Source organism: Mobula birostris, chromosome 7, assembly GCF_030028105.1.
Source record: "Mobula birostris isolate sMobBir1 chromosome 7, sMobBir1.hap1, whole genome shotgun sequence".
Lineage (NCBI taxonomy): Eukaryota > Metazoa > Chordata > Chondrichthyes > Myliobatiformes > Myliobatidae > Mobula > Mobula birostris.
The window spans coordinates 692,018-708,355 of NC_092376.1; the positions used below are offsets into that span (position 1 = coordinate 692,018).

At 45.1% G+C, this 16,338-nt stretch overlaps 1 protein-coding gene across 8 annotated transcripts in view; it reads right to left on the minus strand.

The window, feature by feature from the left end:
- Nucleotides 1-16,338, minus strand: part of LOC140199933 (tripartite motif-containing protein 2-like) — a 96,413-nt gene that overhangs the window by 31,183 nt on the left and 48,892 nt on the right. For 4 of the 8 annotated variants that reach the window (XM_072262416.1, XM_072262413.1, XM_072262414.1 and 1 more), the window contains 3 exons: nt 5,129-5,232; nt 4,881-5,048; nt 2,203-2,383 (listed from right to left, as the gene is read on the minus strand). In XM_072262416.1, the coding sequence (XP_072118517.1) occupies nt 2,203-2,383; nt 4,881-5,048; nt 5,129-5,232 (453 nt within the window). The remainder of the gene's footprint in view (nt 1-2,202; nt 2,384-4,880; nt 5,049-5,128; nt 5,233-16,338) is intronic. The other 4 variants (XM_072262415.1, XM_072262419.1, XM_072262421.1 and 1 more) reach the window with 2 other exon arrangements.

Consider the following 16,338-nt stretch of genomic DNA (forward strand, 5'->3'; position numbering starts at 1 on the left):
TGGAAAACGGTGGGGGAACAGACTTTGTGATGGACCTTGGTGTAGGCCGAGGTCTTTTTCAGTGAGAAATGGAGAGAGAAAAGCCTCGAGGGAACAGACCGTAGGATTCGAATGTACGATCCAATGGAACCCAAGAGGAGAACTTTTACTGGGGAGTGGTGAATAGGGGTTGATACAGTGATCAACCCAAAACAATGGCTATTGGAATATTTGAGCTCCACCATGCACATGTGACTATTCAACTGTAATGAGCCCTTTTTGTTTTTTCCCTTTCTTTTCCATAAGACCATAAGTCATACGAGCAGAAATAGGCCATCTGGCTATTCGAATCTCCTCCGCCACTCAATCATAGTGGATCCTTTTTCTCCCCCCTCCTCAACCCCAGTTCCCGATCTGCTCCCCGTAACCTTTAATGCCATGTCCAATCATGAACCTATCAATCTCTGCCGTAAATACATCCAACGACCAGTCCTCCACAGCTGCAAGTGACAACAAATTCACCACCCTTTGACTAAAAAAATTTTTCCACATCTGTTTTGAAGAGGCTGTGCCCTCTTGTCCTAGATTCTCCCACCATGGGAAACATCGTTTGTACATCTTCTCTATCTAGGCCTTTCAACATTCAAAAGGTTTCAATGAGATCCCCCTTCATCCTTCTGAATTCCAGCGAGTACAGACCCAGAGCCATCAAACATTCCTCTTATGATAACCCCTTCATTCCTGGAATCATCCTTGTGAACCTCCTCTGGACCCTCTCCAATGTCAGCACATCTCTTCTAAGATGAGGGGCCCAAAACTGTTCACAATACTTAAGGTGAGGCCTCACCAGTGCCTTATAACACCTCAGCATCACATCCTTGCTCTTGGATTCTAGACCTTTTGAAATGAATGCTAACATGGCATTTGCCTTCCTCACCACTGACTCAGTCTTCACGTTAATCTTCAGGGTGTTGTGCACTCCCAAGTCCCTCTGCATCTCAGATTCCTGGATTTTCTCCCCATTTAGAAAATAGTCCGCACATTTATTTCTACTACCAAAGTGCATGACCATGTGTTTTCCAACATTGTATTTCATTTGCCACTTTCTTGCCCATTCTCCTAATCTGTCTAAGTCCTTCTGCATCCTACCTGTTTCCTCAACACAACCTGCCCCTCCACCAACCTTCGTATCATCTGCAAACTTGGCAACAAAGCCACCTCTCCCATCATCTAAATCATTTATATACAGCATTAAAAGAAGTGGTCCCAACACCGACCCCTGCGGAACACCACCAGTCACTTTTCTTTAACAAATGTTTGCTTAAGTTAACATCCTTCAATATACTTTCTTTATAATTCCACGCAGTGTGCAATCTGCTATTTCTTGCCGACGGGCGATTGCAAGAGGCCATAAATCATACAGCATTTACACAAACCGGAGTTTGGGTGGGCAAGACATCCAAATCTCACGGGTTTGGCAGGACAAAGTTGTGTACACTCTAGACATACAGAGCTGTGAAAGGTGGTTTCCTTGCCACAGAGTCCAGTGGCTGTTAGCGAGGGGTTAATGAGCTGTATTTCCAGAGATAACGGATTTCACACCCAATCCAGTATAGCCGATTCCCTAGTAGGGTCAGCAACAATCCGCTCTAAAAAGCCATTTGTAAACATTCAACAAACTCACTCTCTTGAGATTCCTGATTTTCCCCAATCAAGCTGCATGTTGAAGTCTCCCATGTCCATCACAACATTGCCCTTTTGACATTCCTTTTCTATTTCCCGTCGTAATCTGTAGTTCACATCCCACCTACTGTTGTAGATAACTACCATCAGGGTCCTTTTACCCTTGCAGTTTCTTAACTCAGCCCACAAGGATTCACCATTTTCCGATCCTATGTCACATCTTTCTACTGATTTGATGCTATTCTTTACCTGCAGAGCCACGCCACACTCTGCCTATCTTGCTATCCCCCCAATACAGCACTTGGTTAGGAAGGGTGATGGATAAAGGAAGAGGTGGAAACAGTTTGATCAGATACGTGGATGAATAAAGGAAGTGCTGGTGGCCGAGTTTGATCAGGTACGTGGATGGGAGAGAAACAGAGGGACTTGGGGCTAATACAGCCCAATGGAACTAATACAAAACTGCACCATCGGTCAGCACAGACGAGCCAGGCCAAAGGGCCTGTGTGGTGCAGAGGAAGAGGTAGTGGGAGTTATTACCGTCCAGTGTACCTGCAAACTGTCTGTCTGCAGTGCCTCGAGCCCCGAACCGCGTCACCAGCTTCCCGTTGGACTGGAAGATGAAGACACTACACGCTTTGTTATCAACCACAATCAGGTGGCCGTTCCGGTCTACTGCCACACCCTTCGGACCCAACAGCTTCCCCGCACCGATCTTACTCTGCAGAGAGAGTCGGAGACAGAGTGAAAGAAGTTCAGAGACAAAGTGAGAGTCAAAGAGAAAGCGAGGGTCAGTAAGAAGGAAAGGAGGGGGAGGGGACAGGGTGGGGAGACCAGGAGGGGTTGTCTAGAAGGGGGAGATGGGGGAGCGGAGGGTGGAAGGGGGTGACAGGGGCGGGCGGAACGGATGGGGGGTTCAGAATGGGGGAACCAGGCAAGGCTGTTGCCCCTTCCCAAGAATCTAAGGAGACTGTGGGGGTGAACCATATAGAGGGATTTGCACAGTACTGTTGGTGAGGAAATAGACACAGATAGAGGAACGAGCAAATAATAAGGTGGTTAACATGACGGGTGCTATGTTCGACTTTATTGATTGAGGCATTGAGTTCAAAAGTCAGGAAGTTATGTGGCAGCTTCATAAAACTCTAGTTAGGCTGCATCTGGAGTATTGCACACAGCTCTGTTCACCCCATTCTGGGAAGGATGTCAAGACTTTGAAGAGAATGCAGAAGAGGTTTACCAGGATGTTGCCTGGATTTGAGGTCATGTGCTCTAGCGAGAGGTTGGACAAACTTGGGTTGTTTTCTCTGGAGCAGCGGAGGCCGAGAGGAGATCTGATGGAGGTCCAATGGGCCTGTTTCTGTTTGATGTTTACTCTTGAGCAATTGTATCGGAGAATGCTTGTTAATGTAGTTTACTACACCCCCTCCACCTCACTCGCTCACGCCCCTCCTCTCCCCATTCACTGCCCCCTCCCTCGTTCTCTCCCCATTCACTGCCCTCCCCTCCTCATAGTGCTGAGCTAAGTAATCCATTGACTGAATGAATCTGATGCCCATCATTTCTGCCAACACCACTCCAGCAGTGCATTCCAGGCACCCACCACACATACTTTTTTTTTTAAACGTCTTGCCTCTCACATCTCCTTTGAACTTACCCCTTCTCAGATTGAATACATGCCCTCTGCTATCAGACATTTCAAAACTGGGTTAAAGCAACCAACTATACACTTTATCAATCCCTCTGATATTACGAGGGATGAAAGGTAAAAGGAGTCAATTTTAGAAAACCTAGAACATTTATTTTTCCTACATTTACACACTCAGTCCAGCAGTCGTGGAGCATACAGATCCCTTCTTTGTAGAAGTCAGTGTCTTGGACCTCCAGAAAGTGGTCCACAGCAGGGGTGACTGATAAGTTCGTGGCCGAAGGTAAAAGGAGATGATTTATTAACTTCAAACTTTCTGCAATTTCACTCAAAGTGTTAAACTGCACGTGCATATAACAAGAGCTGTATAACTCATCTCTTTCTACCCAAGGCCACGAACTTATCTATCATCCCTACTGTGGGCCACCTGGAGGTCCAAGACGCTCTCGTTACATGCACGTGCAGTTCAACTCTGAGTGATAATGCAGAAAGTTTGAAGTTAATAACTCATCTCCCTTTACCTTGGGCCACGAATTTATCAATGACCCCTGCTGTGGACCACTTCTACAAAGAAGAGATGCGTATGCTCCATGACCACTGGACTAAGTGTGTACATGTAGGAGGGGACGATGTTGAAAAATAAATGTGCTAGGTTTTCTAAAATTGACTCCTTCTACCTTAGGCCACGAACTTATCAATCACTCCTCGTATTTACATCTCTGTCAAGATGCCTCTCCATCCTCCTCTGCTGAAAAGCCCTTATAAGACATGCCCTCTAATCCAGGCAGCAGTCTGGTGAGTCTCTCTTTTCTCCCTCTCCATAGCCTTCACATCCTAGCAAACAGAAATGATGCAATACTCCATATGTGGCCAAACGAGAGTTTTATAAAGTTGCAACATAACTTGAAGTCAGAGTCATAGAACACAGAAACAGGCCATTCAGCCTATCTGGTCCATGCCGAATTATTGATCTGCCTTGTCCTATCGACCTGCACTGGGATCATAACCCTCCATACCCCTCCCATTCATGTACCTATCCAAACTTCTCTCAAATGTTGAAATCGGCCCCACATCCACCACTTGTGCTGACAACTTGTTACACACTATCACCACTCTGAGTGAAGAGGTTCCTCCTCATGTTCCCCTTGAACATTTCACCTCTCACCCTTAACCCTTGACCTCTAGTTGTAGTTTCACCCAAGCTCAGTGGAAAAAGCCTGCTTGCATTTACCCGATCTATACCCCTCATCAAATCTCCCAAAGTCGTAACGTATTGAAACTTTCTCTATAACTCATGCCCTCGAGTCCCTGCAACATTTTTTTGAAAGTTTCTCTGCACTTTTCAATCTTATTGCCATCTTATTTACCTTCTCCTCTCTCTACACTCACAACCTCCACTTTCCTACCAATTTACTCCCCCCGGACCACCCCACTCCACCTCTCCGCTCTCTCTCACACTGCCCCATTCGGTCCCCATACCTGCCCTTTGCTTTTACTCCCCTACACCCATTCGGGCCCTACCTATTCACCTATTCCCCCTCACTCCCCCCACCACCCATTCAGCCCCTACCTTGAACTTGCCATCAGGAGTGAAGGTGCTGACCCATCGGTTGTCATAATCGGCCACAATGATGTCACCGTTGGGGTCAATGGTCACTCCAGTTGGACGCTGGAGTTGGCCTGGAGATCGCCCCCGCACCCCGAAGCGTAGTTTGAACTGTCCATCGTTGGAGAATATCTGGGGGACAGACAGCACATCGTCACAAACGCTCCCTCCTGTCAAAGACAGTTCCCTGCTCACAGACGCAGTGCCAGTACCTGAATACATTGGTTGTTGCTATCGGCAACCACAATGCGGTTGTTTCCCGAGGCAGAGATTCCCTGCAGGTTGGTGAACTCTCCCTTCTCCCGACCTCTACTCCCTGTGGGCACAACACACACAGAACTGTAAGGGGCTGTGATACAGGAATACACAGAGATACACACACACAGAACTGTGAGGGGCTACAATACAGGTATGAACAGAGTCACACACGCACAGAACCGTGAGGGGCTGTGATACAAGGATACATAGACACACAAGAGAACTGTGAGCAGCTACAATACAGGTATGGACGGAGAAACACACACACACAGAACCGTAAAGGGCTATGATACAGGGATACACAGAGACTGACACACACAGAACTGTGAGGGGCTACAATACAGATAAAGACAGGGACACACATACACACCCCCGTGAGGGGCTACGATACAGGGATAGACAGACACACACAGAACCGTGAGAGGCTGCAATACAGGTATAGACAAGAGACACACACATACAGAACGCTGAGGGGCTACAATACAGGGATACACAGAGACAGACAGACACACACACACACAACCGTGAGGGGCTGCGATACAGGGATACACAGAGACGCTCACACACACAGCTGTGAGGGGCTGAGAGACAGATTGCCACAGACACACACACGAACACAATCCACCACCCTGCACAGATTCAAAGACACTCAAGCACACATCTGCGGATGGCTAGACCCAGAGGCAGACTAAAGCAGCATCTTAGAAAAGATGTGCTGAAACTGGAGAGGGTTCAAAGGAGGTTCACAAAAATGATTCCAGGATTAAACGGCTTGTCATATGAAGAGCATTTTATGGCTCTGGAACTGTAATCACTGGAATTCAAAAGAATGAGGGGTGAACTCATTGAAACCTATTGAATGGTGAAAGGCCTTGATAGAGAGTTAATGAGAGGATGTTTCCTATGGTGGGAGAGTCTGATACAGAGGACATAGCCTCAAAATTTGGGGTGTCCTTTTAGAATGGTCATGAGGAATTTCTTTAGCCAGAGTGTTGAATCTGTGGAATTCGTTGCCACAGGAAGTTGTGGAGGTCAAGTCTTAAGTATATGTAAGGCAGAGGTTGATAGATTTTTGATTGGTCAGAACATGAAAGGAGATCGGGTGGGCGGGGAGGAGGAGATTGGGGCTGAGAGGAAAAATGGATCAGCCATGATTGATTGGTGGAGTAGACTCGATGAGCCAAATGGCCTAATTCTGCTCCTATATCTTACAGTCACCTGGTCTAAAACGTCACAGCAATATTCAGGATATTTGGAGATAGTGATCATAATTCTATCTCCTTTACAATAGCATTGGAAAGAGATAGGAAAAGACAAGTTAGAAAAGCATTTAACTGGAGTAAGGGGAATTATGAGGCTATCAGGCAGGAAATTGGAAGATTAAATTGGGAACAGATGCTCTCAAGGAAAAGTACAGAAGAAATGTGCCAAATGTTCAGGGGATATTTGTGTGAAGTTCTGCAGAGGTATGTTCCAATGAGACAGGGAAGTTATAGTAGGGTACGGGAACTGTGGTATACAAAGGCTGTAATAAATCTAGTCAAGAAGAAAAGAAAAGCTGACAAAAGGTTCAGAGAGCTAGGTAATGTTAGAGATCTAGAAGATTATAAGGCTAACAGGAAGGTGCTTAAGAAGGAAATTAGGAGAGCCAGAAGGGGCCATGAGAAGGCCTTGGCAGGCAGGATTAAGGAAAGCCCCAAGGCATTCTACAAGTACATGAAGAGCAAGAAGATGTGAAAGAATAGGGCCTATCAAGTGTGACAGTGGAAACGTGTGTATGGATCCAGAGGAGATAGCAGAGGAACTTAATGAACACTTTACTTCAGTATTCACTATAGAAAAGGACCTTGGTAATTGTAGTGATGACTAGCAACAGACTGAAAAGCCTGAGCATATAGACATTAAGAAAGAGGATGTGCTGGAGCTTTTGGAAAGCATCAAGTTGGATAAGTCACCGGGACCAGATGAGATGTACCACAGGGTACTGTGGGAGGCGAGGGAGGAGATTGCTGAGCCTCTGGCGATGATCTTTGCATCATCAGTGGGGATAGGAGAGGTTCCGGAGGATTGGAGGGTTGCGGATGTTGTTCCCTTATTCACGAAAGGGAGTAGAGATAGCCCAGGAAATTACAGACCAGTGAGTCTTACTGCAGTGGTTGGTAAGTTGATGGAAAAGATCCTGAGAGGCGGTATTTATGAACATTTGGAGAGGTATAATATGATGAAGAATAGTCAGCATGGCTTTGTCAGGGCAGGTCGTGCCTTATCAGCCTGATTGACTTTTTTGAGGATGTGACTAAACACATTGATGAAGGAAGAGCAGTAGATGTAGTGTATATGGATTTCAGCAAGGCATTTGATAAGGTACCCCTTGCAAGGCTTATTGAGAAAGTAAGGAGGCATGGAATCCAAGGGGACATTGCTTTGTGGATCCAGAACTGGCTTGCCCACAGAAAGCAAAGAGTGGTTGCAGACAGGTCATATTCTGCATGAAGGCCGGTGACCACTGGTGTGCCTCAGGGATCTGTTCTGGGACCCTTACTCTTTGTGATTTTTATAAATGACCTGGATGAGGAAGTGGAGGGATGGGTTAGTAAATTTGCTGATGACACAAAGGTTGGGGGTATTGTGCATAGTGTGGAGGGTTGTCAGAGGTTACAGCGGGACATTGATAGGATGCAAAACTGGGCTGAGAAATGGCAGATGGAGTTCAACCCAGATAAGTGTGAGGTGGTTCACTTTGGTAGGTCAAATATGATGGCAGAATATAGTATTAATGGTAAGACTCTTGGCAGCGCGGAGGATCAGAGGGCTATAGGTAAGCCTTGTAATTTCTAAGGTAGGGACATGTTCAGCACAACTTTGTGGGCTGAAGGGCCTGTATTGTGCTGTAGGTTTTCTATGTTTCTACCCCAGCAGTGCATTCCAGGCACCTACCACTCTGTGTTTAAAAAAAAACAAACAACAACGACCACCTACCCCTGACATCCTCCAATCATCTTAAAATGAAGACCCCTCAATCGCGGAGAAATTTCTTTAGCTAGAGGGTGGTGAATTTGTGGAATTTATTACCATAGGCAGCTGTGGAGACCAGGTTGTTGGGGTGTATTTAAGGCAGAGCTTGATAGGTTCTTAATTGGACATGGCATCAAAGGTTACTGGGAGTAGGGCTGGGGAGGATCAGCCATGATTGAATGGCAAAGCAGACTTGATTAGCCAAATGGCATAATTCTGCTCCTATGTCTTCTGGTCTTATTAGCCATTTCCACCTGGGAAAAAGCCTCCGGTTACTCTTGTAACACCTTGTTACAGACTGATTAACTCATGCTGATTTGAGTGGATTTCTATGTTACATTGACTGTTCTATTTATTATAAATTACTATGATTACACATTGCACATTTAGACAGAGATGTAACATAAAGATTTTTACTCATGTATGTGAAGGATGTAAGAAATAAAGTCAATTCAATTCAACACCTCTATCAAGTAAATTAAGACCAAAAGGGCAACTGAGGAGAGAATACGTTTCCTAAAGGATCAGTGTGTCTGACTGTGTGGAGTCATGGAAGAAGGGTGAGGAGTTAAAGGAGTATTTCTCATCGATATTTGCCATACAGAAGGTCATAGAAGCTTTGGAATTCAGTTAAGAGAGGAGTGATGTCTCAAAAACAATCCATGTTACAAAAATGTAGGAACTGGCTGTCTCAAGACACATAAAGGTGGATAAATCCGCTGACCAAGTACATCCTAAGACATTGTGGGAAGCAAGTAAAGAAATTTCTGGAGCAACACACACAAATTGTTGAAGGGACTCAGGTCAGGCAGCATCTGTGGAGAGGAATAAACAGCTGATGTTTCAGGCTGAGACCCTTCATCTCAATTTGATATCTTGAGACAAGCAATGCATTTCACTATAATATACTTGATAAATTAATAAATGTGAATCTTGAGATTTTCATACCAAAATTTGAGATTTTGGTATTTTCTTTAGCCATGGTGATTTACCGGAAGACTGGAGGATGAAAAATGTGCCTTCAAGGAGGATGACAATGAGATACCATGAACTACAGGCCTGTGAACCTAACACCAGTGCTGGGAACTGGAGGGGATTCAGAGAGACTGTCTACCTGCATTCGCAAGGACAAGGACTGATTAAGGTTAGTCAGGTTTATTGTCATACTAGATAATGGGGTGGCCCGTTGGGGCACCCTTTGAGAGAAGGGTAGTGCAGTCTGATGTGACCAGAATGAACATTAAATTTTCCTGAATGCTATTGGTATTGCTATGCTTTGGAAATTGAAGAAGAAAACCTCAGTTTCTTAAAGAAGAATGACGCGTAGCAAGGCAAATATAGCTCCTCCTTGTTTAACGAAGGACACTTTTGATGGCATCATTTCTGGTTGATCTGTCACCCTTGTGCTTCTCATTGTCATTCTAGGGACGTGCAGTCCTTTCATCCGCTATCTCTTCATCTCTTCTGCTGTTTATTCTTTGTCTCTGATCCTGGAGACGTGCATTTCTCTGCTCCTTTGTCTCTTCCTCTCTCCTACTCCTGTGCCTGTTTTTGTCATTCTGGAGACGTGCAGTCCTTTCATCCCTCGTCTCTTCATCTCTTCTGCTGTTTGTTGTTTGTCTCTGATCCTGGAGAGATGCATTTCTCAGCTCCTTCATCTCTTTGTCTCTCCTCCTTCTATGCCGGTTGTTGTCATTTTGGAGACGTGCATGCCTCTCCTCCTCTGTCTCTTCTTCTTTCATCTTTTTTTGTCCTGACTCTTTGATCCTGGAGTCATGCGGCCACGGCCTCATCTGATTCTTGTTCTCTCCCTCTCCTTGCTGCTTCCCAACGATGTTTGGCATCATCTCTTGACCATAATGTCCCCCTTCTCTTTCCACTCAGCATAATTAGGCTGACCATATTTTTCTTACCCTATTGCTGGATAGAAGATATGAAACAGTAACACCAAAAGCCTCTAGGATGCTGATTATTCTTGATGATGTGGTTGGTGCTCTCCTAAATGGACGTGATATAGTCACCGCTGCCCTTTGAATGCAGCAAAGGGTTTGATGGGTGTCTCGAAGTACATCATTACAATAAGATTGAACTATCTCTTATTGATGGGTCTCAGTTTGATCTGTCCCAATCCTGCACATGCTGATGGTGATTAGCAGAAAGTGACAGCTTGAAATAGAGCTGCCCTGCCCTTTTCTCCTGTTGGTGTCGCTGCTGTGAGTATCATGAGTCGCTTCTGAGGCTGGCCGTGCTCATGCGTCGTGGTGTCGCGTCGCGGTTTCCATCATGGCTGACATCAGCTCTCGGGTGAAAGTGGGGCTGTTGATTTTGGCGAGTGAGCAATTTTATACGAATACATAACCCTGAACTTTGCCTGCATTCTGTAAGTTAGCGCATTTTAAGTTGATTTAGCCAAAAATAGTGCCACTGTAATGCACCATTTGAGCTAATTAAAGGTCACAAACAGAGCATGAGAGTTTTAGTAGTACATAGATGCATAAGTACATGGTTTGTCAGCAAGGCTTGGTGCATGGGACATTGTGTCACATAAATGTGATTGAGGTGACCAAGAGGAATGATAAGAGCAGAGTTGTACATTGTCTTTCTGGACTGTGGCAAGGGTATAGACAGGGTCCCACACAGTGGGCTGGTCCAAAAGATTTGATCACATGGGATCCAGGATCAGACAGCCATTTGGATACAAAATTGGCTTGGTGGTAGGTGTCAGAAGAGAGCAGTGGAGGATTGTGCTTCAGATTGCAGACTTGTATCCAATGATATGTCAGGATCAGTGCTGGGTCCACTATTTGTCATATTTGTAAACAACTTAGATGAAAATGTAGCTGGTATGATTACATAGCCCCATGTCCAAAAGAGGAAGGTTGGAAATAGGGCTAGCAACCACATCCCATAAAAACCCAGATCTACAGAAACACCAACAGAAGCTGCAAAGACTTCATCTCTGGGAGAAGAAGGAGCTTTGCCTAGAAAACACAGATGTGCTACATCTTGACCTGAAAGACTGGCCCAGGACAGAGGGCTCCGGCAAGCTGCTGTTGGCGGCCTATGCCCCAGTATAGCCGCTACAGGATGTTACAAGATGCTTTGTGAGACCACATCTGGAGATACTAGAGAACAAGCTAGAGACTGTACAGCAATATTCACTGGGATGTTGTCAGCGCTGATGGCTTGAGTTAGAAGGCAAGGCTGGGAGTTTTCCCTGGAGTGAAGGAGGATAACAGGTGACTTACAGAGGTTGACAAAATCATGAGGAGTGTAGATAAGGTGGACAGTGACAGCATTTTTCCTCCAGCATAAGGGTCTCAAACTAGAGGGCAAAGATGTAGGGTGAAAGGGGAAAGATTTAAAAGGTCATAATGGATACGCACCCTTCGACCCATCATGGCCCTGCTGACCACAGTGCCCATCCAGCTAGTCCTGATTTCCAGTGTTCGGCCCATATCCCACTAGTCACTGCCCCTCTATGTACCTATCCAAATGCTTCTTAAATTGTATCTGCCTCAACCATTTCCAATGGCAGCTCCTTCCACATACTCACCACCGTCTGCACAAAAAAGTTGCCCCTCAGGTCCGTTTTAAATTGATCTCCTTTTATCGTAAAGCTAGTTTATGTCTTTCCTACCCTGGGGAAAAGACTATGCACATCAGGATTTTATGATCTTTTATAAACGTCACCCCTCAGCTTCCAACACTCCAGGAAAATAGCCGGCCTGGAACATAGAAAGTACAGACCTGGAACAGGCACTTCTGCCCGTAATATTATGCCAATTAAATTAGTAATCAAATGCCTAACGATATCCAGCAGGTTTATTCCGAAGAACCTCTTAAATACCTCTACCATATCTGCCTCCACCAACCCTAGCAGTACATTCCAGGCATCCACCACATCTCCTTTCCCTGCTCTCACCTTAAATGCATGCCCTCTGGTACTAGACATTTCAACCCTGGCAAAAAGATACTGTCAGTACTGTATGTCTCTCATAATCTTATTAATCCCAGTCTCTGGCACACCAAAGAAAATAACCTAAATTTGCCCAATCTCTTGTTATAGCTGCAGAAAGCTGTGAACTCAGCCAGCTCCATCATCCCCAGCGTCAAGAACATCTTCAATAGGCAATGCTTCAAAAAGGCAGCATCCATCATTAAGAACCCCATCACATAGGACATGCCATCTTCTCATCGGTATCATCAAAGAGAAGGTACAGGAGCCTGAAGACATACATTCAACATTTCAGGTACAGCTTCTTTACCTCTCCCATCTGATTTCTGAATGGACAATAAATCCATGTAAACTATCTATTTTTTTTCCTCTTTTTGTACTTACTTAATGTTATATATTTTCTTTTTGTAATTTATAGTTACATAGAAACAGAAACAGAAATTACAGACCCTTCAGCCCACAATGTGCCAACCATGCAAATTACTCCAGAAACTGCCAAGAATTTCCCAACCACAGAGCCCTCTATTTTTTTAAGCTCCATATGCCTATCTGTGTTGGCGCATGGCCAAGTGGTTAAGGCGTTGGGCTAGTGACCTGAAGGTCGCTAGTTAGAGCCTCAGCTGAGGCAGCGTGTTGTGTCCTTGAGCACACTTAACCACACATTGCTCTGCAACAACACTGGTGCCAAGCTGTATCGGCCCTAGTGCCCTTCCCTTGGACAACATCGGTGGCGTGGAGAGGGGAGACTTGCAGCATGGGCAACTGCCGGTCTTCCATACAACCTTGCCCATGGTCTCATGAGACTAACAGATACCTATATATACCTACCTAAGAGTCTCTTAAAAGACCCTATTGTATCCACCCCACCACCATCGCTGGCAGTGCATTCCACGCACTCACCACTCTGTGTGGAAAATCTTACCCCTGATATCCCCCTTGTACCTTTTCAAAGCACCTTAAAAGTATGCCCCCTCGTGTTAGCCCTTTCAGCCCTGGGAAAAAAGCCTATGGCTAGCCACACGGTCATTGCCTCCTATCATCTTGTACACCTCTATCAGGTCACCTCTCCTCTGTCACTCCAAGGAAAAAAGGACAAGTTCACTCAGCCTATTCTCATAAGGCATTCTCTCCAATCCAGGTAACATCCTTGTAAATCTCTTCTGCACTCTCTCTATAGTATCCACGTCCTTCTTGTAATGAGGTGACCAGAAATGAACACAGTACTCCAAGTGCAGTCTAACTAAGGTCTTGTATCGCTGTTAACATTACCTCACGGCTCTTGAACTCAATCCCACAGTTAATGAAGGCAAATACACCATATGCCTTCTTAACAACATTGTCAACCAGCGCAACAGCTTTGAGTGTTCTATGGATATGGACCCCAAGACCTCGCTGATCATCCACACTGCCAAGATCTTACCATTAATACTATATTCTGCCATATTTGACCTACCAAAATAAACCACTTCACACTTATCTGGGTTGAACTCCATCTGCCACTTCTCAGTCCAGTTCTGCGTCCTATCAATGTCCCGCTGTAACCTCTGACAGCCCTCCATACTATCCACAACACCCCCAACTTTTTTGTCATCAGCAAATTTACTATCCCATCCCTCCACTTCCTCATCCAGGTCATTTATAAAAATCATGAAGAGTAGGGGTCCCAGAATAGATCCCTGCAGAACACCACTGGTCACCGTCCTCCATGCAGAATACAAACCATCTATAACCGCCCTTTGCCTCCTGTGGGCAAACCAATTCTGAATCCACAAAGCAAGGTCTCCCTGGATCCCATGTTTACTTTCTGAATGAGCCTTGCATGGGGAACCTTATCAAATGCCTTACCATATACACAAAATCCACTGCTTTACCTTTACTAATGTGCTTTGTTACATCTTCTGAGAATTGAATCAGGCTTGTAAGGCACAACCTGCCCTTGACAAAGCCATGCTGACTATCCCTAATCAGATTATGTCTCTCCAAATGCTCATAAATCCTGCCTCTCAGGATCTTCTCCAACAACTTGCCCACCACTGAAGCAAGACTCACACTGAAGTAAGTTTTTATTATGCATTGCCCTGTACTGCTGCCTCAAAATAACAAATTTCATGACATATGGCAGTGATATTAAACTTGACTCTGATGCCCTCTAATCCAGGCAACAGCCTGATAAACAATTCCTGTACCCTTTCCAAAGTCTCACCATCCTTCCTATAATTGGGTGACCAGAACTGTATGCAATACTCCAGATACAGCCTAACTAGAGTTTTATGAACTACAACTTAACTTCCTGACTTTTGAATTCAATGCGTCAATAAAAGCAAGCATGCTGCATGCCTTCCTAACCACCCTAATCAACCTGTGTAGTCACTTTCAGGGATCTCTGAACTTGGACCCTAAGATCCCCCTGCTCATCAACACTGTTAAGGTCTAGCCATCAACAGTGTACTATCTCTTTATGTTTGACCAATCAAGGGGCAACACTTCACATTTGGATGGGTAAAAGTCAATGCTTATGTGAGAATGCTGTTCTTGGACTACAGTTCAGCATTCAACACCATAGTTCCATCCGGCTCGACCATAAGCTCAGAGAGCTCAGCCTTGACCCTGCCGTGCAGCTAGATCCTGGACTTCGTGTCAGATCACCAGCAGGTAGTAAGAATAGGCTCCCTCACCTCCAACCCTCTGACTCTCAATACAGGGCTGTGTACTGAGTCCCCTCCTTTCCTCTCTGTATACCCATGACTGTGTTGCCACCCACAGCTCTAATCTGTTAATTAAATTTGTTGATGACACTACACTGATTGGCCTATCTCAAACAATAACGAGGTAGCCTACAGGGAAGAAATCATCTCTCTGACACAGTGGTATCAAGAAAACAACCTCTCCCTCAATGTCGCAAAAACAAAGAAGTTGGTTGTAGATTACAGGAGGAATGGAGACTGGCTAACCCCATTGACATCAATAGATCTGGGGTTGAGAGGGTAAACAGCTTTAGGTTCCTCGGCATCCACAACATCAAGGATCTCACCTGGTCTGTACACACCAGCTGTGTGGTGAAAAAGGCACAACAGCGCCTCTTTCACCTCAGATGGTCGAGGAAGTTTGGTATGAGCCCCCAAATCCTAAGAACTTTCTACAGGGGCACAATTGAGAGCATCCTGACTGACTGAATCACTGCCTGGTACGAGAACTGTACCTCCCTTAATTGCAGGGCTCTGCAGAGAGTGGTGCGGACAGCCCAGCGCGTCTGTAGTTATGAATTTCCCATGATTCAAGACATTTACTGAGACAGGTCTGTAAAAAGGGCCCGTAGGATCATTGGGGACCCAAGTCACCCCAACCACAATCTATTCCAGCTGCTACCATCCAGGAAACGGTACCACAGCATAAAAGCCAGGACCAACAGGCACTGGGACAGCTTCTTCCACCAGGCGATCAGACTGATTAACTCATGCTGATTTGAGTGTACTCCATATTACATTGATTGTTCTATTTATCATAAATTGTTATAAACTACTATGATTGCACATTTAGACGGAGACGTAGCGTAAAGACTTTTACTCCTCACGTATGTGAAGGACGTAAGAAATAAAGTCAATTCAAATTCAATCGCCTTTCGCCATCCATATCTGCAAGTGATCTACAACATCACCAATCCTTGTATTAACTGAAACCTTACTAACCCACCCATCAACATTTTCATGCAGGTCATTTAAATACAGTTGCAAATTTCAAAGGACCTTAGAAGAATTGAAGAGATGCATGAACCTTGAAAAGGCTACAAAAGCATTTCTAAAGACCTGAGCATTCAACAGTCCACAGCAAGAGAAATTGACTACAAATGGAGGAAATTCAGTACTGTTGCTACTCTCCCTAGGAGTGGGTGTCCTGCAAAGATCACACCAAGAGTACAACGTGCAATGCTGGAGGAGTTTCAGAGTTCAAAATGTCAGCTATATTCTTTTCCATAGATGCTGCATGGCCTGGGGCATTCATCCAGCATTTGTGTGTGTTCCTTGGATTGCCAGCATCTGCAGATTTTCCCTTGTTTGTGGTTGGTAACAGCAAAAGACCTGCAGAAACCTTTAGAACTTGCTGAAGTCTCTGTTCATGTGTTTGCTATAAGAAAAACACTGAACAAGAATGGTGGTCATGGAAGGACACCATGAAAGAAACCACTGCTCTCCA